The sequence below is a fragment of the Saccopteryx leptura genome, chromosome 3, assembly GCF_036850995.1.
Source record: "Saccopteryx leptura isolate mSacLep1 chromosome 3, mSacLep1_pri_phased_curated, whole genome shotgun sequence".
Taxonomy (NCBI): domain Eukaryota; kingdom Metazoa; phylum Chordata; class Mammalia; order Chiroptera; family Emballonuridae; genus Saccopteryx; species Saccopteryx leptura.
Genome location: NC_089505.1, coordinates 339188394 through 339216146, shown reverse-complemented (window position 1 = coordinate 339216146; position 27753 = coordinate 339188394). Strand labels below are relative to the sequence as shown.

At 39.6% G+C, this 27753-nt stretch overlaps 1 protein-coding gene across 3 annotated transcripts in view; it reads left to right on the top strand.

Moving 5' to 3' along the window:
• The window catches only part of RRM2B (ribonucleotide reductase regulatory TP53 inducible subunit M2B), a 42814-nt gene extending 25404 nt beyond the window's left edge, over positions 1 to 17410 (top strand). For 2 of the 3 annotated variants that reach the window (XM_066379254.1, XM_066379256.1), the window contains exons 6-9: positions 2379 to 2512; positions 7933 to 8037; positions 9219 to 9332; positions 12906 to 15076. In XM_066379254.1, coding sequence (XP_066235351.1) covers positions 2379 to 2512; positions 7933 to 8037; positions 9219 to 9332; positions 12906 to 13058 — 506 coding nt within the window. In that variant the 3' untranslated portion in view covers positions 13059 to 15076. Of the gene's footprint in view, positions 1 to 2378; positions 2513 to 7932; positions 8038 to 9218; positions 9333 to 12905; positions 15077 to 16914 lie in introns of those variants that run through there. The other variant, XM_066379255.1, reaches the window with a different exon arrangement.
• The last annotated feature ends 10343 nt before the right edge of the window (positions 17411 to 27753 follow it).

The following is a 27753-nucleotide window of genomic DNA, read 5'->3' as shown; positions in this document are numbered from 1 at the left end:
TAGATATAGTGTTCTTGGCTCGTAATTCCTCTCTTTCAGTACTTTGAATATTTGGCTCCACTCTCTTCTGGCTTGTAAAGTCTCTCTTCTGGCTGAGAAGTCTGATGATAACCTGATAGGCTTTCCTTGATATGTCATGTTCTTCTCCTCCCTAGCTTCCTTGAAGATGCTTTCTTTGTCATTGATTTTTGACAATTTTATTACAGTGTGCCTTGGAGAAGGCCTGTTTGGGTTGAGGTAACTAGACATTCTGTTTGCTTCTTGGATTCGAGGATCTACCTCTTTCCATAGACTTGGGAAGTTCTCATTAGTTATTTGTTTGAATAGGCTCTCCATTCCCTTCTGTGTCTCCTCTTCTTCTGATATACCCATTATTCTTATATTGTTCTTTCTGATGAAGTTAGACAATTCTCTTGGAACTCCCTCATTTTTTAAAATTCTTTTTTTTTTAAGTTTTATTTTATTTTAGTGAGAGGAGAGGAGGCAGAGACAGACTCCCACATGTGCCCCAACTGGGATCCACTTGGCAAGCCTCCTCGGGGGCGATGCTCTGCCCATGTAGGGCCCGTGCTTCATTGCAACTGGAGTCATCTTTTAGCAACTGAGGCGGAAGCCATGGAGCCATTCTCAGTATCCAGGGCCAACTTGCTCTAATCGAGCTTGGCTGCAGGAGGAGAGGAGAAGAGGGAGAGAAAGAGAGAAAGAGAGAGAGAGAGAGAAAGAGAGAAAGAAAGAGAAAAGCAAGAGGGGGAGGGGTAGAGAAGCAGATCGGCACTTCTCCTGTGTGCCCTAACAGGGAGTCAAACCTGGGACTTCCACACACCAGGCCAACGCTCTATCACTGAGCCAACCAGCCAGGGCCTTAGTTATCTTTCTTTATGAAATTAAATATAATTACCTTTGTTTTGGAAGTTATAAGTATTGATTCAATTTCTGCATCAAGTTTTAGTAGATTCTATAATGTCTTTTATCATTTAGTGTTTATATACTTTGTTGATTCAGGTCAGGACACATTTATTAAGTGCCTGCTATTGTGTTTTTGGTTACAAAACAAGTACTGGGATACAAGCTATGATATCATCTATGAAACAGTGGTTCAAGTACTTAGCTGTGCTTATTTCACAGTCTTGTAGGTCAAACTTTTCTCCCTAGATAGACATATACATAAATATTCCTCCCGAGCATGCAGTGCAGTGGCATAAGGGGCTTGAGAATGATGTTATTTTGGGTTAGATCTATAACCCCTAGATACAGTGCTTGCCGATATAGTGCCACTATAGACATTTTAGGAGACAGGCTTCTGCAAAGTCCTTACTTCACAGTGAGTAAGTAACCTTTGAAATCGGGCTTCATATGTTTAGCAGAAGACAGTATTTTTCCTATGTGATGGGACATTTTATCTGATAGATATATTTATAATTTCCAGCTGGATTTATCTGTTTTTTTTTTAATTGCAGATGTAGGGCAGTGACTTTTGAAATGTTTACAACTGATCTTGAAGATACCTTAGGTTTCTAAAAATATAAACCTTAGTGATATCTCTTTCCCCAACCACAAAGGGAGACATTTGTCATACAAGCTACCTTCTACTCTCCACTCTGACACACACACTTACTTACTGTACTCACAGGCGTGTGTGGTATATAGATACATTTCTCTCTCTCGCTCTCTCTCTCTCTGTTTTATAGTATGAAAGGCTTTTCTTTGTCTACATACTAAGACCTGTAGGAGTTTAGTGTGTGAAATAGGATTTGAAGTAGACATAGCTTTCTTCTCTAATAGGTAGTGGTAGAGGTAGCAGATTTTCTCCTCTGAAGACCCTTGGCAATTGCATTAATTTGTTGATTTTGTTTCTTGGCAAAATAGTTGTGGAATTGTTATAAAAATATATAAAGGTATGTGTGTGTGTGTGTGTGTGTGTGTGTGTGTGTGTGTGTGTGTGAATAGCTTAAAAATGTCTGCAGTATAGCCTGACCAGGTGGTGGTGCAGTGGATAGAGTGTCAACCTGGAACTCAGAGGACCCATGTTCAAAACCCCAAGGTTGCTGGCTTGAGCGTGGGCTCATTCAGCTTCAGTGCAAGTTGCCAGCTTGAGCATGGGATCATAGACATAACTCTATGCTTGCTGGGTTGAAGCCCACCAGTGAGCACAAGGTCACTGGATTGAGCAAGGGTTTGCTGGCTTGGCTGAATCCCCTTGGTCAAGGCACATATGAGAAAGCAATCAATGAACAACTAAGGTGCCACAACTATGAGTTGATACTTCTCATCTCTTTACCATCCTGTCTCTCTGTCTCTGTCTCTCTCTCTCTCTCAAAAAAAGGTCTGCAATATATATATGCTATTTCAGAAAATGAAACTCTTCTTTTGTCTCCTAGGGGAAAGGGTGGTGGCCTTTGCTGCTGTAGAAGGAATTTTTTTCTCGGGATCTTTTGCTGCTATATTCTGGTTAAAGAAAAGAGGTCTTATGCCTGGACTCACCTTTTCCAATGAACTCATCAGTAGAGATGAAGTAAGTAATAAAGTATTTTTCTAGTTATATTTGTATTCATTCATATTTGGTGTTCATTTATTTTTCTTTCCCCTGGGAAATGCTTGTGGTGACACAAGGATACTGGTAATTAGAAATAAATAAATAATTTCCTTTTTTATTTTTTACAGAGACAGAGAGTGAGTAAGAGAGAGGGATAGACAGGGACAGACAGACAGGAACGGAGAGAGATGAGAAGCATCAATCATTAGTTTTTCATTGCGCGTTGCAACACCTTAGTTATTTCATTGATTGCTTTTTCATATGTGCCTTGACCGCGGGCCTTCAGCAGACTGAGTGACCCCTTGCTGGAGCCAGCGACCTTGGGTTCAAGCTGGTGGGATTTTGCTCAAACCAGATGAGTCTGCACTCAAGATGGTGACCTTGGGGTCTCGAACCTGGGTCCTCTGCATCCCAGTCCCACGCTCTATCCACTGCGCCACTGCCTGGTCAGGCAAGAAGTAATTTCTTCATTGGCTTTTAAAACACTGTGCTTTCCTCTTGCCTCTTACTGTTTCTCCTCAGTCTCCTCTGCTCATCCTTAAATATTTATTGCACTTTTCGTTCCCATCATGGCCTTTCTCACTGTACAGGACCACCTGGTCTTACTTTTCCCCATGGAATCAGCTACCATCCAGATACTCACACAACTAAAACTTTATCTACAGCCCATATATTCTTTCCTGTGTATTCGAGTGCACATTAGATGGTTTTTCCTGGAAGCCAAAGTCAAACTCGTCCTCCTTCTCCCAAGATTTATTCTTCCTTCTGTTTTCCCTATCTCATAGAGGTTTGCTAACTTCCATCCAATCATTTAATTTGAAGCCTAAGAGTCGTTTTAGATTTTTTCTTTTTCACACACACCCAAACAGTAACTAAATCTTGTCTCTTTCCTACCAATTACTTTTGTTTGTTGATTACCTTCCTACAAGTTGCAACTCAAAACTTTCCTGACCCAATTAGGTAAAATTGACCACTTTTTCTCTATGTATCTCTTTGAAACCAGAACTTGTATCTTATAGTTCATGACATATGTTGCATTTCTTTTCTTTCTCCTCTGCTGACTCTAAACTCCTTGAATGTAGAAACCTTGTCTTTGATCTTTCTGTTCTCACTATTAAGCCCATTGTAGCAATTCAGTTCACATCTATTGACTACACTAATCCTGGCTCCTCAGCTTATTTCTAAGTGACTGTGATAAATTACATAACTTCTTTGAGCCTCATGATCTTCAACTATAAACTGTAACAGGGTTTTGTTAAAATACAGTTAAACAGTATGTGAGAAAGTACTTTTTAGGTGCCATAAACTGCTTTAGATAATTATTTTTTATTTTATGTCTTTGAATTTCTAATAATTTTTTATCATAAATGTCAGATGTAATTATTATATAGAATTAAGAGAATAAAATCACTCAATCTTGGCACACAGAGCTAACTACTTTTGGTATTTCATTGTATTTCTTTCTAGATAGTTTTCTGTGTTTAAATCTATGTAGATATATACAGACATCATATTTTACAACTTGAGATGTTTTTTTAGTAGTTTTGTAAAGCTATTATTTTTTCACTTAGAATATTATGAGCATTTTTTGACATTAAAACATTTTTCATAAATAGTTTTGTTAGATATATAATATTCTAAAGAATAGTGTCATTGTTGGACTATTGTATAATTAGAAATTTAGGTTTTTTCCAGGTGTTTTTGTTTATATTTACTTTGCTATAATGCAAAATTCATATCTTTGGCCCTGGCTGGATAGCTGAGTTGGTTAGAGCATCGTCCTGATATGCCAAGTTTGCAGGTTCGATCTCTGGTCAGGGCACATATAGGAATAGATGTTTCTGTCTCTCCCTCTCTTCCTAATCAATAAATAAAAATTAAAAAAAATCATATCTTTATACATAAACTTTGTCCCAAATTCATATTATTTTCCAAAACAGATTCTCTAGAAATAGAATTACTAATTATAAAGTATGAACATTTTAAAAGGCCATTCATACTTGTTTGTAGATTTCTTCCCAGAAATTTTATAGCAATTTTCACTCCTACTTAACAATATATGAACATGCCTTTTCTTGCAGACTCTTACCAGAATTTGGATTTATGTGTTAAATATTTGACAGGTTTGATAGGGGTAATGGTATTTCATTATTGGCTTTATTTGCATTTGTTTGATTACTACTTAGATTGAACATTTTTAAAATAATGATATTAGCCACTTTTATTTTATTTATTTTATTTTTGTATTTTTATGAAGTGAAAAGCAGGGAGGCAGAGAGACAGACTCCCATGTACTCCTTACTGGGATCCACCCAGCAAGCCCACTAAGGGGCAATGCTCTGCCCATCTGAGGCATTGCTCCACTGCAACCAGAGCCATTCTAGAGCCTGAGGCGGAGGCCATGGAGCCATCCTCAGTGTCCGGGCCAACTTTACAACAATGGAGCCTTGGCTCTGGGAGGAGAAGAGAGAGATAGAGAGAAATGAGAGGGGGAAGGGTGGAGAAGTAGATGATTGCTTCTGCTGTGTGCCTTGGCCGAGAATTGAACCTGGAACATCTGCACACCGGGCCGACGCTCTACCACTGAGCCAGCTGGCCAGGGCTATGTCTTTTTTTCTGTATTTACTTATTCTTGTCTTTATTTCTGTTGGTATATATTCTCAATGCATAGTGACTGGGCTCTTTCAATAAATAATTTTTCATTTTAAAAAATATTTATTGCATGAGTATAATATAAAATATGGATTTTATTATTATTGTTTTTTTATTAAATGAGAAGCAGGGAGGCAGAGAGACAGACTCTCACATGCGCTCGACTGGAATCCACTTGGCAATCCCACTAGGGGACGATGCTCTGCCCCTCTAGGGCCATTGCTCCATTGCAACCAGAGCCATTTTAGTGCCTGAGGCCAGGCCATGGTGTCATCCTCAGTGCCCAGGCTAACTTACTCCATTGGAGCCTTGGCTGCGGGAGGGGAAGAGAGAGACAGAAGGGAGAGGAGGAAGGGTGGACAAGCAGATGGTCACTTCTCATGTGTACCCTGGCCGGAAATTGAATCTGAGACATCCACATGCTGGGCTGATGCTCTACCACTGAGCCAACAGGCTAGGGCAAGATTTCATTATATATATTTATTACAAATATTTTCCCAGTCCCTTGTTTTTTTATTTTGTTTGTTCTTTTATTATAAAAGCCTGAAATTTATTGATTTACTTCCAGAGATGTGTTAATCACAAATTTTTTTCTGGGCTTTTTAAAATTTAACTTTTTAATGTGATTGGAACTTATTTAGTATAAGTATTAAGCTTAGCATAGATATAGTATAGTATAGGATAAGTTAGAATTTAATTTTATTTTATTCTGTACACTCTTGGGAAGTTTTTAAATTTTCTTTGCTAAGTAATCCATCCTTCTGTAATGTCATTATATGTTAAAGTTTTAAGTATTCTAAAATTTGTTTCAGGGCACTTTTTTCTTTTTCATTAACCTATCTGTCAAATTTTATGCTATAATAAACTATTTTAATCATAGTATTTTGTTTTGCTAATTAATAGGATAAATCTTATAATTTTTCTATTAAAAGTTTTCTGATAAGATTCTGCTGATTTTTCCAAATTAAGTTTGTAAAATTGAAATATATTTGATATATAATATTGTGTAAATTTAAAATGTGTGTTGATATATTTGTATATTGTGATATGATTGTCATTGTAGCCATAATTAACATCTGTATCACCTTATATTCTTTAGTAGTTGGAATAATAAGTTCTAGTCTTAGATCTTTGTTTTTTTTATTTTTGACAGAGACAGAGAGAGATAGAGGGACACATAAAGACAGACAGGAAGGAGAGAGATGAGAAGTATCAATTCTTTGTTGCGGCGCCTTAGTTGTTCAGTGATTGCTTTCTCATATGTGCCTTGACCGGGGCCTGCAGCAGACTGAGTGACCCCTTGCTCAAGCCAGTCACCTTGGGCTCAAGTTGGTGAGCCTTGCTCAAACCAGATGAGCCTATACTCAAGCTGGCCACCTCGGGGTTTTGAACCTGGGTCCTCCGTGTCCCAGTTCAACGCTCTATCCACTGTGCCACCACCTGGTCATGCAGATTAGTTTTTTAATTAAAAAACAGTCTCATTAGGATTTGGGGTGGAATTTCTTTAAACCTCAAAATTAACTTGATTCATTTCTTGATTTAGCAATACTAGTGCCAACGTTTGATTTACTCATCTCTGTAATAGGTAGCTAGTTTCCAGTTCTAATCAACACTTCCTTTAACACCATTTAAATTTATTTGAAATTTAGTCTGGTAATTTGAAGTATCCTCTGGAATCAAGTCTGGGGAAAATGTTTCACTAGCAAATTTTCTAAGATAAGCTGTTCAAAGAGGTTTTTTCTGATGGTGGTTTCTTCTAGGAATGACAATTTACCTAGGTAAATAATCTTTGGAATGCAACCTTTGATATTAGTTTTTAGTACTTGTTGATTTATTTAGAAAAACCTAAGCTAACTCTGATTTGTAATCCTTTAAAGTTCATGTGTCTTCCTCTTCCTCATTCCTTGATGGTTTACAAAATTGTTTCGTTTTCTTTGTAGTTTAGAAATGTTAATTAACTCTGCCTTAGTGTCAGTCTCTGCTAATTTTACTTGGAAAGGCAACTTTCTATATCTGGCCTGTTTCTCTTTTTTGTTTTGAATTTTTTGAAATTTCTTCTGTTGTTTTCAGCTTTATACCATCTGTTCTGTGTTTATTGTGGGTTAAATTATTGTAGTTTGAATCTTTTTACTCTGTTCTTCAACTATATATTTAAGATTCTATACCATTTCTTATATTTGCATAAACATTTTGTTCTCAAGGCATTTTACAAGTTTTCTTTTTCTTCTTTGGTTGCACTATTTGCAGTGTCATTTCTGCTTCATACAGCTTCAAATAGAGTGCTTAATTCTTCAGTTTCCATTTTCATTGCACTGAATTCCTTTCTATCTTGAGCCATTCTTATTTAATATAAATGTCTTTTTGAAATCTCTGAGTTTCATCTGTTCTTTAAATACTTATTATTCAATCATTTCTTAACTTTTTTAGACATTAAAAATGAATAAACTTTTACTTGGGCTCTTCTTGTTTCATTTTCCTTTCCAAAATGCTTTTGGTTGTAGATTTCTGTCGTTCATTCTTTCTTGTTGATGAACTAAGATTTGCTGGCACTGAAAAATTTTCGTTATAGGTTATGGTATTTTAATGAGATTTGAAGAGATGAAGTTTGCAGCCCTCTCAGTCCTTCTTCTCTCTTCCAGGGCTTACGTGTTGCATTCCTAGAATCTACTCTATAGGATGCCTGAAACTCACTGTGTGAAAATAGCTGATTAAACATTTTTGTCATTGGTATTTTTATTCTGTTTTAGGGGCTTCACTGTGACTTTGCTTGCCTGATATTTCAATACTTAATAAATAAGCCTTCAGAAAAAAGGGTCAGGGAGATCATTGTTGATGCTGTTGAAATTGAGCAGGTAAGCCCGGAAGCTTGTGTGATTGTACATCTCTCTCTGAAGTTTTTACCATTATATTCCTGGTTGATTCATATGAAACGGCCATTTTGTAGGTCAAAATAAGTATCAGCAATTTTATATGGTCAATCTGGCAGAACCAATAGATAATGTATTACAATTATTACATCAGTTTATAATTTGGTTTATAAGTAAGTATTATATATTAAAGTTTTATGTATATAAAGTCTGTTTTTTCTGTCTCACTGATCTGTCAAATTTTATGCCCTAACAAACTATTTTAATTATTTTAGTTTTATATTTTTAGGTTGTTAGCTACTGGAGGGCAGTGATAGTTTCTTGTTTGTTTTGTATTCTCAAAAACCTAGGGAGGTATATCTAGCTTGAAGCATGCTTTTAAAATGAATAAATAAATGAATTAGTGAATAGTAAAACTTTATTTATAGCATGTAATGATCTATGACTAGAAAGATCTGGATGCTCCACTTAGGATGCAGTTTTATAATTTGAAAGAACTAGTTTAAAAGTAAAACAAATAAAGAAATTTAATATTGTATAGTTTAACAACTGTACTTTTTATATTGGGAGGAGGGAAAAGGCATAAAATACATTTTGGTATCTTTAATCATTTTAAGAACTAAATCCAGATGGTTGATGTTTTTATTTTTCCTCTATTAACGCTTGACCACTGTCTTTCAATATAGTTGGAGTTAAGTTGATCTCCCAACCTTCAGATCCAATCCTATTTCTTTCTCATTTTCTCTGTTCATTGTTTTCTCTCTTTTGTAACATTCTTCCATAATCATATTCCCCACAATGATCGTCTCTGATGACTCTTTTTCTAGATATTTCATAACAAAGTATCTCCTTTTTTCTATTGAGAAGGCATATGAATTCAGGTTCTACATGTGCTACTTTAAAAAATACCAGTAATTTAATAATTTATTCCCATTTATGTTGCCTATTTGAGAATGTGAGATAATATGAACGGAAAATACCCCAAACGTTTTAAAACAAATGGTCATTGTTTGCCATGGTGAAAGAATTTAACCTAGTGTACTTGCCTTGGATAAGATTAATGACTTAAAGGATTAATAAATCTAAAACCCTCTTTTTATGTGGAAGACACATACTTATTTCTTATTCTGTCTTTGTACTGTATTCTGTTTTTGTTTTTATCTCAGGAGTTTTTAACAGAAGCCTTGCCAGTTGGCCTCATTGGAATGAATTGTGTTTTGATGAAGCAGTATATTGAATTTGTGGCTGACAGATTATTTGTGGAACTTGGATTCTCAAAAGTAAGCTGTTTTAAAATGTATTACTACTAAGCTAAAATGTTCTTGTTAAGTAAGGCCACTAAAATATTATATTTCTAATTAGGGCATTTGTAACATACTAGCTTACTTTTAAAATGTCCATGACAGAGCCTTTTTTTGCATGAACAAATTGGCTTTGCAAAATCCTTGAAAACTTAAAAAAAAATTATTTAGAAAATTAAATTTAATAGGGTGACAATGATCAATAAGAGTACATAAGTTTCAAGTGAACGTTTCTATAGTATTTGAACTGTTGGTTATGATGTATGTCCATCACCCAAAGTCAGATCATTTTCCATCACCATATATTTGTCCCTTTTTATCCCCTTCCTTCCTGCCACCCCCAACCCCCGCCTTGAAACTTAAAATGGAATTCACCACAGAAGCAGGAAGCTAATAAGGAACCAATAACTCAATAAATTATTTTGTACTGCTATCTTTAAAAAGAGGATTACTTTTAAAGTAATTGTATTTAATATATATACATGTGTTTTACCCTCATATAAATCTCCATGTGTCTTTGTTATAATTTTTGGGTTGATGCTTTTAAATAAGAAAGTTATTATGAAGACGTTAACTGTCGTAACTTGACTGAACTCAGTTATCTCTAGCTTATTTCTGTCATAAATAAATAAATAAAATGAAAACCACATAAAACAAAGTTACTTCTGTCATTTTGTTTATCAGAGATAATGTGCCTGAGTTTCATAAAGAGGTGTGCTTTTCGTTTGACAGCAGAGGGAAGCTGCAGCCCGACTATCTGGGTTTGAATCCTAGTTCCACCACTTTCTAGCTATGTGACCGTAGGCGAGTTTCTTAACCTCTATCTCAGTTTCCTATCAGTTAAATGGAGATAATAATAATAATAATAATAATAATACTCACTAGAAAAGATTGTTGATGAGTTCCATACTTAAAGCACTTAAAATAGTGCCAGACATACAGTGAATGCATACTAAATGGTCATATTGTATTCAACATCAATGGAACGAACATTCACAGAACTTTACTATGTACTACACTATGGTAATTAAAAATTACAGGTTTTGATTTTTAGCATGGAAATCTAAGTTTAAATTGTATTTATTTAAAAGCCTGATGAAATGTATAATTCTAGGGTGTTACCTTTCTTGGTAATGCATTTATTTTCTGGTAACCACAGAAATACCGTAAAGAGTCAGATGAGAGAAAAGTTGTTTTTTTTTTTTTACAGAGACAGAGAGTCAGAGAGAGAGGGATAGATAGGGACAGACAGGAACGGAGAGAGATGAGAAGCATCAATCATTAGTTTTTTGTTGCAACACCTTAGTTGTTCATTGATTGCTTTCTCATATGTGCCTTGACTATGGTCCTTCAGCAGACCAAGTAACCCCTTGCTCAAGCCAGCAACCTTGGGTCCAAGTTGGTGAGCTTTGCTCAAACCAGATGAGCCTGCGCTCAAACTGGTGACCTCAGGTTCTTGAACCTGGGTTCTACGCATCCTAGTTTGATGCTCTATCCATTGTGCCACCGCCTGGTCAGGCGAGAGAAAGGATTTTTATAAGATTTTTTTATTTTAGTTGCAAGAGACTATATTTATCAATAATTAATGAGAGAAATCAAGATTATAATTATACTAATATGATCTCTTAAATTTATAAACTGTGTATTAAGATGTATATTTTGTTCCTAAGTTATACCAGTATGTTTGCTATAGGAAAATTAATTTGCTTAACTTAAACCTTAAAGCGAACTTGCTATCCTTTATCCCACCACCATATCCTCACACCCATCCATGTTTTCCTGCTTATTGGAAAACTGTGGACCCCTGGATCTAGTTTACCTTTGAGAACTTGCTAACTGTAGGTATACAGGGTGGGGCAAAAGTAGGTTTACAGTTGTTCATATAGAAAATAATACAATAATTAATAAACAATAATACAAGAGTAAAATGTTTTTGGCATACTCACATCTGTAAGCCTACTTTTGCCCTACCCTGTATAAAACATGCCTCCTACAGAAGAAAATCTAAACACAGTATGAAACATCATTTTTTTATGGCCTCCAACATATCTCAATGAATTCCCCCAATAAAAATGATAAAAACCTCTCTGATTTTAATGCATTAAAATTAGAAATTTACAATAAAAGATTGCCAAAAAGTTCCATCTACTTAGAAATTGAAAAGATATTCTTTAAAATGAGATTAAAAATGAAAGAATAAATTAACAAAGATATCAATTAAATGACAATAAGATTACATCAAAACTTGTAGAATCCAACCAAACAGAGCTTCATAGGAAAATTTATCACCCTGAATGTGTATATTAAGAAAACAAGATGATTTAAAATACATAAATTAAACTTTGAACTCAAGGAGCTATAAGAAAAACTATTTTTATATTGATAGTTTATGGTGAAATAAGAGATTATTTAAATGAGCAAGTAGTTATCATTTATACAGAATTCTAATTAGGAGCCACATTGATAATGTTTTCAACTTCTCTTTTAGTGTAGGATTAGTCAATATTTGAGTGCTTCAGTGTGTCAAAAACAAGCCACTTAATTTAGCTTGGTCTTAGTTACTACTTTGTTTATGCCACAAATGATTTGGATCAGATTTTTTGGATTGTTGCCCATTTTAAAATCCAGTGAATCTAGGACTATATAGTCCAGTGCTCTTTCCACTTACCCTGCTGTGTGATAGCTCAAATAGCCCCTCCCTCCTAATAGGATTTCTGACAGGAAAATTTCACAGAATTCTACCATGCAACCATATCAGGAAAGGAGATTTTTTTTGAATTAAACAAATAAAGAAACACAAACATGTAGATATATAAATATATAAATGCAATTCACCTATTAATAAATGCACAATTCAATGGTTTTTAGTATATTCACAGTTATTAAATTTCTCAAACTGTGAAAACATTTTAGTTGGTTGCTGTTAAATCTTTATTTCTTGAAATAATTTTTTTTCTCCTCTTTTCTACTTCTTAGAATACCAGAAATGCTAGTAAGGATGTTTACAGGTTATCTTAGTCATCTGAACACACATCAGCCTTGAGCGCCTCCACCACCTTAGGGAAGAGTGAGATCCTGTAGGTCAGTGGTCCCCAGCCCCCGAGCCGCAGACCGGTACTGGTCCGTGGGCCATTTGGTACCGGTCTGCAGAGAAAGAATAAATAACTTACATTATTTCCATTTTATTTATATTTAGGTCTGAACGATGTTTTATTTTTTAAAAATGACCAGATTCCCTCTGTTACATCCGTCTAAGACTCACCCTTGACACTTATCTCATAAGTTTGACAATTATATTTAAAAATACCACAGTTTTTACACCGGTCGCATAATTTTATATATTTTGTGCATTTATCCATCGCACCCTAAAGGCTGGTCCGTGAAAATATTTTCTGACATTAAACTGGTCTGTGGCCCAAAAAAGGTTGGGTGACTGCTGTAGGTGACTAGACAGCTGTTGGGAGACCTGAGCTCTGTGTTACCTATTGCTTTTCTTGTGGGATATAAGTTGGCTTCTTCAGAATGTAACATTTCTTTATTTTTTTCCCCCAGGTTTTTCAGGCAGAAAATCCCTTTGATTTTATGGAAAACATTTCTTTAGAAGGGAAAACAAATTTCTTTGAGAAACGAGTTTCAGAGTATCAGCGTTTTGCTGTGATGGCGGAAACCACAGATAATGTCTTCACCTTGGATGCAGATTTTTAAGACCCTCCCCGCATCTAAACCTGTCATTGGTAAATGCCGGTCTATTTTTCTCTGCTTAAAAACAGAACAAAAACCCCAACAACTTAAAGTATCTCCTTTAGGGAATAGGAGTTTGGTCAAAAGGAAATCCAAAATCAAATACCAGTCAATTTGGACTTATATGAATACACTCTGACTTTCCAGTTTAACAGCCAAAGTCTGACCTAAATGCTTTTGGTTTCGTACTAAAACAGAAGATGGCATTATGTAGTGATTAAGAGCTTGAGCTGAAGTATCAGATCAGTTTGAGATTCTGTCCTTACTATTTTGTGTGACAAGTCAGTTAATCTCGCTCAACCTCTGTGTACTTATCTTTAAAATGAGTGTATTGGTAGGCCCTAAATTCATAGAGGGGACATGAGGATTAAGGTACAAAATAGGTGCTCAGGCAGTACCACCACCACCACTGCTATTAGCACTGCTTAGTGGAGTTAACTGCAGTGATATTGTGATAAAATGCTCCCATCTTAATGTGATTCTAGATCCTAAAAACTACAGAGATTTCTATCTTTGTATTTTTAACATTTGAAGAAGGATATAAAGATTTCCTAAACATTATAATTCTCATTAATTTGAAAGTAACTTTTTAAAATTTCTCAGTATGTAGTAAAGGAAGTGCAGTTTTGTTATTTTGGGCAGAATACTTATGGAATAGAATCAGGAGGTTATCATGATTCTGCTCCTTCAAATTTTAAGAAGGGTAGCTTTTGCCAGATGTAACCCTGGATGTTTAAAGCCAGGCGAATTAGCTAGAACAGCATTCCCCAAAGAGTATTCTAAGAGCTATCAGCCCCTCTAGATGTTTTGTGGGGAAAAGGGATTCTGTGGTCAAATGAATTTGGGAAATGCTGTCTAGTCGATTCCTCTTTATGACTGTCAGTGCATTGAAGACGGAGAAATTCACAGTATGTGATCTTATTGCCCCCTGCATATCCCAAACTTAACGCAGATCTGTTCTTTATGTGTTAACATCTAACTTGACTGTGGTCCTCAGAACATGGGTTAGGAAAAGCTGGCCTAGAACCATTTTATACATAGAAGAAGGACTTGTGGACTAAGCCAGGGAGAACCTGGTGGGGGTAATGAAACCATTTCGGATTTGTGCCAAGCTGAGTAATGTACTGTGATTGGGCTCAGCTGTGTTTCTTTGATACTCTTCTAATTCTTTTATGCTGTTGAGCTGTAGTTTCTTTTAATGGAACACTTCCATACCACATGATAGCAGATGGTGAGGGACAGAGATCTCTGCAGAGGAGACTGAGGAAAGGCCAGGAGCCAGGGTCTCTGGGAAGTCTCCCTTCTTGTTGTAAGGAAGTGTCAAGCAGTAGCGTACCCCGCTCAAAGCATACTACTTTATAAAATTCTGGAAGCTCAAATTTAGAGATTTTTCTCTTTGTATAATTTTTGCTTCATTTGTGCCACAGCTTTCTAATTGATTAAAACGGAATTTTCAAGTGGCTACAGAAAGAAATGGCTTATAAGGAAATAACCTTATTTGCTAGAGACAATATCAGAAACTTGAGCTATTTGGCTCAGTAAGAGCATTTATCTGTTCGGGGCTTCATAGTTTGTGTGTCTTTGCACTGCCTCATCTGATTTTGCAACAGCCTGTGGACTTGACAGAGCAGCTAGTTTGAAATTTACCAATAAAGAGAGTGAGGCTCAGAGAAATTAAATTACTTGGCCAAGATCTGTTTGCAGTCACTATCCCTACAATATAACTTTTTTTAAAGGTTATTATTATATTCCTTGTATTTAGTCCTTGGTCAACCATCTTGATTTGATTTTGCCTGTTTCCCCATTAAGTGTCATATATGTTAATTAAGGTATCATGTACATTAATCTATCTAAAGTATCAAATATTTAATCTATATTCAGGTGATATGTTCAAAGATATTTATCTACTACCATATAAATACTTAACATTTAAAGTTGATAATATCTGTAATGACATTGAAATTAAATAGTTCATACTTACAGTTCGTATTTCCTTGTTTTGATTCCAAAATTTTCTCATAGGTAATGACAGGTACCTTATTATGAAGCTTATTTATAGCAATAAACCTAACTGTATTGAGATGAAGAAATTTTAATTCCAAAATACTGGATTTTTAATACACTGGTGTATTATAGTTATTACTCGATCCTTTTCCGTGCCTCCAGGTTACATATTTATTTATTATGTTGAGTATTTTGGTTGTTAGTTTTTACTTTCTTTCTCTCTCTCTTTCTTTTTCTCTCTCTCTCTTTCTTCTTTTTTTCTTTCCTTCCTCCCTCCCTCCCTCCCTCCCTCCCTCCCTCCCTCCCTCCCTCCCTCCCTCCCTCCCTCCCTCCCTCCCTCCCTCCTTCCTTCCTTCCTTCCTTCCTTCCTTCCTTCCTTCCTTCCTTCCTTCCTTCCTTCCTTCCTTCTTTTCTTCTTTTCCAATTGAGAGAGACAGACTCCTGCATGTACCCCAATGGGGATCCACCTGGCAACCCCTGTCTAAGACTGATGCTCTGCCCGTCTGCATCCATACTTGCAACTGAGCTATTTTTAGCATGTGAGGTGGAGGCTCCACAGAGCCATTCTCAGAGTCCGTGGTTGATGCACTTGAAGAGCTGTGGCTGCGAGAGAGGAAGAGAGAGAGAGAGAGAGAAGAGGGAAGAGGAGAGGTGGAGAAGCAGATGAGTGCTTCTCCTGTGTGCCCTGATGGGGAATGGAACCCGGGGCATCCACATGCCAGGCTGATGCTCTACCACTGAGCCAACTGGACTGGGCTGGTTCTTAGTTTTTAAGGAATCAAGAAATTGTGGAACTTTTTAGTATTATCTCACAAGTAAAGAAAAATATTCAGAGTGTGTTTACAATTTTTTAACAGTACGTGGATTTAAATCATTGCTCTAGTAGTTAAAGTTAAGTTTATTTAGGAATATCAAAACTGGTAGTTCTGTGCTAGATTGCATTTATTGAAAATGTTTTAATGTGGTATGTAGAATCATGCCTTGGAAGGATTTGGGAAGACAGGATTTGATCCAGTGCTTCAGACAGGGCTGTTATATATAATAATAAACAGTTATAATTACAGCATAAATTTACCTCAGTCATGTCTTTATATATGAAATTTTTGCAGTTGTCTCACTTTGGAACATTCAAAATTTTCTGCTTTTATTATTTTGTTTTTCATTTGTTCATTAAAAAAGATTATTGAGAAAGATCGCAGCTTGCATATTTAAAAATAAATTATCATAATCTTGTATTTCACATTTAAATATGCTAACATCACTGTCATAGAATTCCCAAATTACATTTGCGCAGATTGAGCTGAGGGCTAAATGTCACCGACTGATTTTCAGTATAAAGCTGCTGATGGGCTTTATGAGAGCCAGTTTAGCTCTCTAATCAGGTCTGATGTTTTTCCACTAAGTTGAGTGAATTGGTCGCCAACTTAAAAGCTCATCCCCAGTGGGATCTACATTATTGGTACAGAAGTGAAATCTGTTTTAAGTGGTCTGCTCCTTTTTAGACAGCTACAGGTTTGAAGGAGAATCTCATATTCCTGAGGCTTTAGCAAGAAAGAATTTAAACTTTCACATTTTAGGCTTAATTTTGTTAAAGAAAAATAAGGCTGGAAATGGAAGGCTGGAGAATGATTCTTTTTATTCAGATAAAAATATATCAACTTGGCCCTGGCCAGTTGACTCAGTGATAGAGCGTGGGCCTGGCGTGTGGATGTCCTGGGTTCGATATTCAGTCAGGGTACACAGGAGAAGCAACCATCTGCTTCTTGACCCTTCCCTCATTCTCTCTCTCTCTCTCTCTCTCTTCCCCTCCTTGTAGCCATGGCTTGATTGGTTAGAGCGTACTGGCCCAGGTGCTGAGGATTGCTCCGTGGAGCCTACACCTCAAGTGCTATAAGTAGCTCTGTTGCAAGCATGGCCCCAGATGGGCAGAGTGCTGGCCCCAGAAACGGGTTGCCAGGTGGATCCTGGTCAGCGCGCATGCGGGAGTCTGTCTCTTTATCTCACCTCCTCTCAACCTGGAAAAAGAAGAAGAAAAAAATATAACAACTCAGTCTTTTTCTAAGTTCACAAGATTCTTAACTATGCATTTGACTCTGTTTTACAACTGTGTTTTGATTTTTTATGAATGTCTGGTCATTGAGCACAGTTATTTGGTATCTACTGTGTGCAGAGAGCTTTATGAGGTGTGGTGTAACTAAATTTTTTTTGCTAAATATGTTATGGTCAATGAAAACAACCCTGCATATATAGAATTTTTCTCAAAGAAATAAGTTTTTAAAAAATTTGGTTTAGTATGTTGAAATAAACTGTATTATTGCTAAATCATTTGTGTATGTCCTTTTTGAGAAAGAGTGTTTCTTTTATAAAATGCAGGGGCTACCCTAATCAAGACACATATATATTTTCTATTTGCATCCCAGCAGCCAAATATTGCTGAAGAAAAAGTCACACAAGGCATACAAGACAAATTGAATCTACTGTAAATTCATGATTACCTGCTGTCTTAGTCCATTCAGGCTGTTATAACAAAAACTAGGTGGCTTAAACAAGACTGATTTTTTACAGTTCTATAGACTTGGAAGTCCAAGGTTAAGGTGCTGACAGATTTCACTGGTCAGCACCACTTCCTGGTTTGTGGACTTGCTGTGTCCTCACATGGAAGAAGGGGCAAGAGAGCTCCCTGAGGTCTTATTCATAAGAGTGCTATCCCCGTTCATGAGGGCTCTGCCTCTATGACCCAGTTACCTCTCAAAGGCTCCACCTCTAAATCCATCACATTAGGGATTAGGTTGTTTTCTTTTTCTTTTCTCTTTCTTTCTTTCTTTTCTTAATTATTATTATTAAGTGGGGGGGGGGGGGGAGGAAGAGAGACAGACTTCTGCAAGTGCAGTGACCAGGATCCACTCAGCAAGCCCCCTAGGGAGCAATGCTCTGCCCATCTGGGCCATTGTTCCATTGCTCAGCAACTGAGGTATTTTAGCCCCCAAGGCGAGGCCATGAAGCCATCCTCAGTGCTCAAGGCCAACTTGCTTGAATGAGCCATGGCTGCGGGATGGGGGGGGGGGGGAGAGAAGGGAAAGGGGGAGTAGTGGAGAAGCAGATGGTTGCTTCTCCTGTGTGCACTGACCAGAATCAAACCTGGGACTCCCACACATTGGGCTGATGCTCTACCACTGAGCCAACTGGCCAGGGCCTTTTTTTTTTTTTTAATGTTTCTTTTATTGATTTTAGAGAGGAAGGGAGAGAGAGAGAGAGACAAGAATCTGTTCCTGTATGTAATCTGACTGGAGATTGAGCTGGCAACCTTGGCTCTTTGGGACAATGCTCTAGCCAGCTGAGCTTTCCAGCCAGGGCGAGGATTAGGGTGTAACGTGAATTTTGGTGGACACAATCAGTTTATAGCACCTCCCTCAGCAATTACTTGCAGTCCTACCACAGTTCCCTGGTACACTCTATCTCTGTTCTCCACAATTGCTTTTTCGCACTGTCTCTACTCTGCTTCTACACTCACTCCTCAAAGAGGTGCCTTTCTCATTTGCTTTTTCTTTGTGGACTGTGGACAGCCAAGATATTGACAATACAGGAGAGTCAAATCTAGAGCCTTAGAATTCAAGATACAAATGTCTATGCATGGTTTCTGTTCTGTAGAGACATGAATCAGAGAGTGACTAAGGAGAATGTCTATTTTCCCCTCCCTTCTGGGAAGAATAGCCACTTAATTCTGGGAGCTGCTCCTCCCACTCCAGTCATGTGGTTCTTGCAGGGCTGCCAACACAGTACAAACGCCATCTTGTCTTGGCTTAGGTTTAGGCATGCGATCCAGGCAGGGCCAGGACCTGGGGTTTCTAGTTGAAATTAGAGAAGAGGATTGCTTTCATTCTAACGGCAAAGGGAGAGAGAGAGTCCTAGTCTGCCTCCCCCGAGGCCTGACTGTATTTCATTCTTTGCAACCTTTCACGGGATCAAGGCAATAAATGCCTACTTTGTGCCTAGATAGTTTAAGTTAGGTTTCTCGATTCACAACTTAAAGAACCCTACTTAAAACAGAGACTGGTTCTTGGAAACAAACAAAAACAAAAAAATAAGAAATAAGGATAGAACTAGGGTGTTTATGCGTGCATCAGTGAAAGAGCTGAGAGCCCAGAGTTTGCACCCACGGGGGCCCTGCGAGACAGGAGGTTTCAGGAAGAGGACTGTCTGGAGGCCCAGGTGAAGAGTGGAAGTGGGAGACAGCGCGGACGTGTGGGGCTCAGAAGAGCAGGACTGTTACAAATAAACGAAGGTGGTGCCCACGGCCTATGTCAGGGGTCCCCAAACTTTTTACATAGGGGGCCAGTTCACTGTCCCTCAGACCATTAGAGGGCCAGACTATAAAAAAAACTATGAACAAATCCCTATGCACACTGCACATATTTTATTTTAAAGTAAAAAGACAAAACGGGAACAAATACAATATTTAAAATAAAGAACAAGTAAATTTAAATCAACAACCACCAATGAAAGAGGTGCCCCTTCCAGAAGTGTGGCGGGGGCCAGATAAATGGCCTCAGGGGGCTGCATGCGGCCCGCAGGCCATAGTTTGGGGACCCCTGGCCTACGTGGTCCTCCTGCAGTGTAAAAGGAGCTGTCCTTGTTTTATGTAACGTTTCTGGGTGACTTACGCACCTGGGCTTTCTGCACCCTGTGCCAACTCCCACGTCCACATCTGCTCTGTGTTCATTTCTCCAGGGCAGCGTGTTTGCACCTCGCCGGCAACGAGGACGGTTGTGTAATAGTCAAGGAGAATGTGCTTGTTATTCCCTCATCATTGACGATGGTGTTCAAGTTCTGAGAGTAAGAGTGTGGGCTTCACTGCATCTTGAAAATTTAATTCCCAGTAAAATACCATATTTTTTGCTCCATAAGACGCACCTGACCATAAGACACATCAAGGGTTTTAAGGGGAAAATAAGAAAAAAATATTCTGAACCAAATGGTTTGTTAAAATATTTAATAAAATATCATATTTTTTACTCTGTAAGACGCACGAGCATTTCCCCCTCTACTTCTGGGGGGAAAAGGTGCATCTTATGGAGCGAAAAAAATACACTAATAGACATTTGTACATACTTCACAGTTTATAAGGTGATTTTGCAATCATGTCATTTCAATTATCCCATTAGTTCACTAATTTTAGGAGAAATTGCTATGTCACACTATTGATAAAAAGACCCAAAGCTCAGACAAGTTCCTTGCCGAAGGCCATACAACTAAAAAAAGCTAGAGGCAGGACTCCGACTCAGGTATCATGTCTTTAAACACCACATGTTTTCACTGAGTACACCCCCATTTTTATTCCTGCTGCTGGTGCTATTAAAAAAGACTTTTGTTGGGCCTGACCTGTGGTGGCGCATTGGATAAAGCGTCGACCTGGAAATGCTGAGGTCACCGGTTCGAAACCCTGGGCTTGCCTGGTCAAGGCACATATGGGAGTTGATGCTTCCAGCTCCTCCCCCCGTCTCTCTCTCCTCTCTCTCCTCTCTAAAATGAATAAATAAAATTAAAAAATTAAAAAAAAAAAAAGACTTTTGGTGGGATATGATTGCCTTGACTCTCACTCCCTTTCCAATTTAGAGCTTCATTTGTCCATCTTGGTTGAGGTTCTGCCCCAGAGCTTGCTGGGAATTGTGACTGAGCACATCATGAAAGGGGTTGAGAGGGCTTGTCTGCAGGGGCCTGTCTGGCGTAGCTATAACGTTTGAAGACATCAGAACTGCAAGGGCAATTGATACTTATTTGCTAACCATATATGGAAAATAAATCTTCAAAAATATTTCTTTAAGAAGTAATTTATTTTAAAGTATTAGGTAAAGTGGTAGTATAGGTGGAACTTAGAATGACATATCCTGACAGTGGTTGCATATAACAAACTTGGGAGACCTTAAACCATATCTCTACCTTCTGAAGCAGTGGGAGTCAACCCGGTCCCTACCGCCCCCTAGTGGGCGTTCCAGCTTTCATGGTGGGCGGTAGCGGAGCAACCAAAGTATAAATAAAAAGATAGGTTTCTTGACTCAGTGGTAGAACGTCAGCCTGGCGTGCAGGAGTCCTGGGTTCGATTCCCGGCCAGGGCACACAGAAGAAGTGCCCATCTGCTTCTCCACCCTTCCCTCTCTCCTTCCTCTCTGTCTCTCTCTTCCCCTCTGTCTCTCTCTTCCCCTCCTGCAGCCGAGGCTCCATTGGAGCAAAGATGGCCCGGGCGCTGAGGATGGCTCAGTGGCTTCTGCCTCAGGCGCTAGGATGGCTCTGGATGCAACAGAGCGACGCCCCAGAGGGGCAGAGCATTGCCCCCTGGTGGGCATGCCGGGTGGATCCTGGTCGGGTGCATGCGGGATTCTGTCTGACTGCCTCCCCGTATCCAGCTTTAGAAAAAAAAAAAAAAGATTTAACTATAGTAGTTGTTTTATAAAGATTTATTCTGCCAAACTTAGCAAAAATCCGACATAAAGTACTTGGTAAGTCATTATTATTATATGCTTTAACTTGCTGTAACTCTGCTTTATAAATTTTATAAAGTAAAGTTACTTCCCTACTTTATAAATCACCATTACTGTGGAACCGGTGGGCGGTTAGAAAATGTTACTACTAACAGAGATACAAAAGTGGGCGGAAGTATAAAAAGGTTACCCCTGCTCTAAAATGTCAAAAGCTGCCCAGGTTGGAACTTCCCAAGCCCTTCCCAGAACTCAGGGTAATACAGCGGGCCTCGACGTGTTTCGATTCCCTACCACAAGGCAGCACTTGCTTCCAGTTACTGCCATCTGGACGTCTGGGTCTCTAAGTTTGGAGCCTAAAATCTCAGAGGACTTGCACTGTCTTCACACAGTTCTCAGAGGCGGTCTAATTTGCTGAAGGCAACATCTGGGTACAGTCAGCTTTTACATTTCTTGAGAAAATAGGCAGGTAAACACCTGTTCTAAACATATCTCCTGTGTGTGACACAAGTTGTCACCTGCCCGTCTCCAGGGACTCAGCTTCATCAATGGACCATAGGATTTGACAGAGAAAGTTTCTTTCCCTTCCAGACTCCCCCCGCCCCCTCCCCCCTGCTCCTGCCTTCTTTACTGGCTAATCCCTAACCGTCCTTTGGGAAGGCCCATTCCTCTGTGTGCTCACAGATCTCTATGCTGTATACAGGGCCCACAAGGTAGTAAAATGATAACTGAGCCACTTTCATGTGAGCCCAGTGCTCTGCACATTTGTATTGTCCCGAGACACATGGTAGTTGCTCAGTAAGTATTTCCTCAGTGAACGAATGAATCAGTCATAATTAGTCGTATCAGGAGTCTTGTGTCATGTAATCAGAATAAGCTGATAGCCAGAAACTCATTTACAGAGCACATGAGACCCATGTGCGTTACATATGTCATTTCATTTAAGGCTCTTCACAATCCTGTCGGGAAGGAATTTTCCCCTTCCTTCCACAATTATTTGTTGAGTGTATCCTAAGTGCCAGGCACTGCGTTGGGTGCTGGAGACCAAATGATGAAAAGACATCATGTCTGCTTCAGGGAGCATAGCGGGATAGACACATAATAAACCAAGAAAATGTTTCCTCCACTTTTGAGGTGATGCTACAGAGGGGTCTACTACTTGTTTACTCCTTGCTTAAAGGGGGACAGATAGAGCCAGAATTTTGGCCCTTTTCTGCTTGATAGCCAAGCTCATGCTTTCCCCAGAGTCCCAAGGTAAAGGCGCTGCTGCATCTCTGATGGGCACCGAGTCCCGGGCCCCATCTCACTTGGGAGAGTTGCAGGGCCTGGGGCTGTGCTGAGAGCTGTCTGAGCAGCGCGGGCTCCAGAGGAGAAGGCGGTGGAGCTGAAGGCGGATCTCCGCTCTGTCCTGGCCGCAGTGGGGGATTTGGTGGGCGGGGCTAACGGACGAATTCAGCAAAGCTAATTTCATCTAATTCTCCGAAAGGGAAGAATAGTTTTAGCATCTTGCCAGCTGATCCCAGTGGAGAGCTCAGAGTTGCCGGCCCCCGTGGGTCCCTGCTGGAGCTGGAGAAAGTCAAAGGAGGCTGCTGTGGCCACGGCCTTCCCTGGGGCTTGGTGAAGCAGAAGTGGCTGGGGCGGGGTGGCGACACTGTGCCACACGGTGCTCCACAGCCCAGAACCATGGCCTGGCTGCTCCACTGGGCCCCTGTTCCCAACCTTGGGCTTCTTGTGGTTGGTACCTGCTCAGGGCGCTCTTCTAGGAAAGGTTTTGCTGGAGGGTTCTTCTCCTGAAGTCCACATGGTGGTGCCCTTGAGCCGCTGATGTGTCAGCTCAGGCTGCTCCTTCATTGCAGGAACTGAGGAGGTAGGTTGTACAAGAAGGAAGATTCTGTTTTCAGGTGAGTTTGGGCCGCTTAGCCTGAGCAAGGCCTCCGGGAACACTGAAGAAATTCGTGCTCAGCACTGACCCTTTAGAAAGGGCTAGCTCCCTGCAGGAGCCCTTGGGGAATCCAGGGCAGGCTGACTGCGTGGAGATGAAAGTCTCGGGCACAGTGCCACAGGGGAAGCCCTGAGTTTCAGTACCAACCCCGAGAGGAACAGCTTCTTTTCCTAAATGGATGTTGGGCAGTTAGGAAACACCATGCATCTCTGTGGGGCATCGGAAGGCCTGGACTAGTCGCAGAGTCACATGTGATGTTAGTATTTGCTTAGTGGGGAGGGGATGGTGCAGAGGGCACAGTCAGAAATGACAGACAGATGAAGATGGAGGGGAACAGACTAGCTCTTTTCTGTTGTTCCAGAATGGGTCACGTGAGTTCCTTTGACTCTAGACACCTGAAGCTCCCATCTACCTCTGTCTAGGAGGGTGATATCTATGGTAGGGGCAGGATGGGTGTAGTTTCAGAATTCAGGTCTAGGGCAAAGGTTTCCTGGGAGCTGGGGGTCATTTAGTGATGTTCTGTCCTATGAATCTACCCTGACCTAGTTAACTTGCTTGCAACCCATAGAAACCACCTCAGGGTGAGGGACGCTACTATTGTGTGGAGGAGCAGAGGGTTTAGAGCCAATCTACTTGCATTCAAATCTTGATTCTACCACTTACTGGCTGGATGACTTTAGTAAGTTATTATCTGTGACACTGGGAGGAATGACAGTATGGCCTTCCTGTGTTGTGTTATGTAAAACACTTAAAAATAGCACCCGGTGCTCAATAATTGAAGCTATTATCTCAAAGCTTATCCAGCTCTAAAATTCCAACTCTCCTCCTGGAATCTGCCTATTAGTTTAGAGGGACCTTATAGTCCAGGGGTCCCCAAACTTTTTACACAGGGGGCCAGTTCACTGTCCCTCAGACTGTTGGAGGGCCGGACTATAAAAAAAACTATGAACAAATTCCTATGCATACTGCACATATCTTATTTTAAAGTAAAAAAACAAAACGGGAACAAATACAATATTTAAAATAAAGAACAAGTAAATTTAAATCAACAAACTGACCAATATTTCAATGGGAACTATGCTCCTCTCACTGACCACGAATGAAAGAGGTACCCTTCCAGAAGTGCGGCGCGGATAAATGGCCTAAGGGGGCCGCATGTGGGGGACCCCTGTTATAGTCAATAGTCCTCTGAGGTTGAGCTATGAATTTCTTGCTATGTCCCCGTTAACAATTTCATTGTATACATTTCATTTCCACCTTACAGACTGGTTGTTCACATTTTTTGCATAAATTTCTAAATCGTCTTAGTATACTCAGCATATTAGTTGGCTGGGAAATATATTCTTGTGTTTCCTTAACAAATAGGATAGTTTACTCTGCCTACAGTATTAAGAGCAAGTGAAATTCAGTTCACCTTCGTTATATGCACAAGTTTAACATCCTTTGTTGCCGTTATCATGAACGTTCCCTTTTAAAGCTAATAAACAAATCACAGGTCTTGATACTGACTAATTGCTCTACAATTAGCAAAGATAGGTCTCAGGGGATCTCATCCTGCTGTTCCCTCGCCTGGATTGAGAGCTTGAAGGTGCAGACTTGCTGCTCCTCTGCCTGTCAAGCCCCTCCTTGCACCAGGGGATGCAGACGGGTTATCATTTGCAGTAGGGATCTGGGTTTGAGCATAGACCCGTGATGGCGAACCTGTGACACACGTGTCAGCACTGACATGTGTAGCCATTTTCGATGACATGTGGCCGCATACCAGAGAAGTATGGGACCTCATGCTGAAAAGGACATTTCATCCTCGGTTCCTGTATGGCCAGGTGCAGTAGCCAAGGATAAAACATTTGCTGTAGTGTAGACACTCTGTACCAGAGGTCTGTAGGCCAAAACAACAGAACTCCGGCACAGAGCGTCTAGTTCTGGGTCTTCTGGTTAGGCTGTTAGTGGATCTTTGACCTCACTTCGGGCCAGCGGAGCAGGGAGCAGCGGAATGCCACGGGGGATGCATCTCTGGGGGTCCTGTGATCACCACCATTACCAGCAACCACATAACCACAGCAACCATCATCCAATCTACTGTTCTGGGGTGTCGAGGATTTCTAATTGACCATCATTACTGAGATAAGTGAGGGGGAGGCTGGGAGAAGCAAGGGCCTGTGCTATGGGTGCTGTTTCCCGCCATTAGAAATAGCGGCAGCCATCTTAATTTACATAAGATGCAACTTGCAGAATTTCAAGACAGCATTTGGGCTCAGGTGTTTGTCGACTTGAGGTCAAAGCTTGAGAATCTGGAAAGGTGCCGCTTGGAGAATCAAGAGGAGTGCCACTACGAACAGGAAATTTGGAGTGCCTGGAACCGATTACCAGACACTTTTAGCACCCTGAAAAATATAGCAATGGCTTTACTCACAATTTTTCCCTCTATGTACTTTTGTGAGACCTTATTCTGTGTACAAAATACCAACCTTCAATTGAAGATTTAGCCAATAAAATTCAGCAACAAAAAAGTCACTAATAGGTAGGTTAGTTAAAGAATTCCCCTCCCCCTCACTTATCTTAGTTCACGGCACCCCACAGAAGTTAAATAATATCAAGACCAACAAAAGAAACCGACTGACAGATGAACAAAGAAGTCACTTAGTAGGTAAGTTAAATAATTAGTTTTTGGTTTATTAAATACAGTTATATATTATATTACAATTATACATTTTTGTTATTTAAACTATAAATATTGCAGAATTATGGTTTTTTTCTCAAAGTGACACACCACCCGAGTTATGCTCGGTTTTTTGGCGAATTTTGACACACCACACTCAAGATTGCCCATCGCTGGCCTAGACCCTAACACTGAGATCCAGGCATGGCTGGGTGTATTGGGAAAACTATGTCATAGCTCATCTGAAGTTTCTTTGCAAGGGGTCTCCTGGGAGAGAATTGACCCTGGGGCAAGGAGAAGGTAGATTTGTTGGGTTTGAGCCAAGTGATAAAATGGGGCAGAGATTCTGAACGTAGCAGGTAGATCATTACACAAACCTTCGCAGATGGAACAAAGGTGGAAACAGACCTGGAAGAAGTGGGCTCCCAGAGCCCCGCCCACGTTGGAACACAGACCACACCAAGGGTGACACTCCTTCCCAGGCCAACTTGTAATTGACTTTGGTACCTTGCAGAGCAGCACCAAGTGAGTGTGCTTGGTAATTACAACTTCCTTCCGTTATAAACACCAGGGATAACACCCGCATACACACTTATATATACATATACAATTTTATGCACATTCATGGTTTTCCTCTGGGATAAATTGGGTCAGAAGAAGTCAGAATTCTGAAGTTTTCCTACTATTTATTTTTAACTCTATGTGGAAGTAAAATATGCAGCCAAGCCTGGTTTTTATTTTTCTTTTATATAAGAGATGTTTGTGCAAAACTTTCTTTTTACTAAAACTGTAGATAGTTTCTAAAACCTTTTCTTTGGACTTAGGGGATACTTTTTAAAATTTAATTCTTACTTTTGGCCACACTTCTGTTTTTCTCTGTGGCAGATACTCTTAGCTGTCTACTCCAAAGACATTCCCAAGCCTTGCCCACTTCTAATGAGAGATGTGGGAGGAAGCCACTCACTGGCTTCCTCAGAGTCCCTGTGGCTAGAAGTGCTAAGTGGCTCTGTGTAGCTAATGAGACATAAAGAAAAGCCTGTTGGAGCCTCGTGGAAAAATACTTTTCCCTTTCTGCTAAGAGTAAGCCTAGTGAAAAGAAAATCTCTTCCAGGAATACTCCTCTGTGCTCTGCTTTCAAACAATTGTGTGAGGATGTAATCTTGGAACAGTGGCAGCCATCTTGTGATCTTGAGGCAACAGGCATGAGAAAGAATAAAACAAGACACTGATGATGAAAGAGGTAAAATGAAAAAAAATGCCCGGGTCTCAAAGCTACTATTACATGGCTGGATCAGCGTTGGAACGTCCTACCTCCCATTTTCTGTTCTGTGAGATGATAAATACGAAGATTACCTTAGCCATTCTTACTCAAGGCTTCTATTACTTACAACAAGTGCCTCTTAATTGAAACAGCCTCTTCTTCTTAAATTGTTGTTTTTCAACAATTCAAAATGAGATGAATACCCCTTCCCCCCTCATCCTGCATTCCTTAATCACAGGGTGGTTTTGATACTCCGCTCTGATTATGTTATTTCTAAACCACTTAAAATTGTTGGACACCCAGGTCCCTTTCTCAGCAAT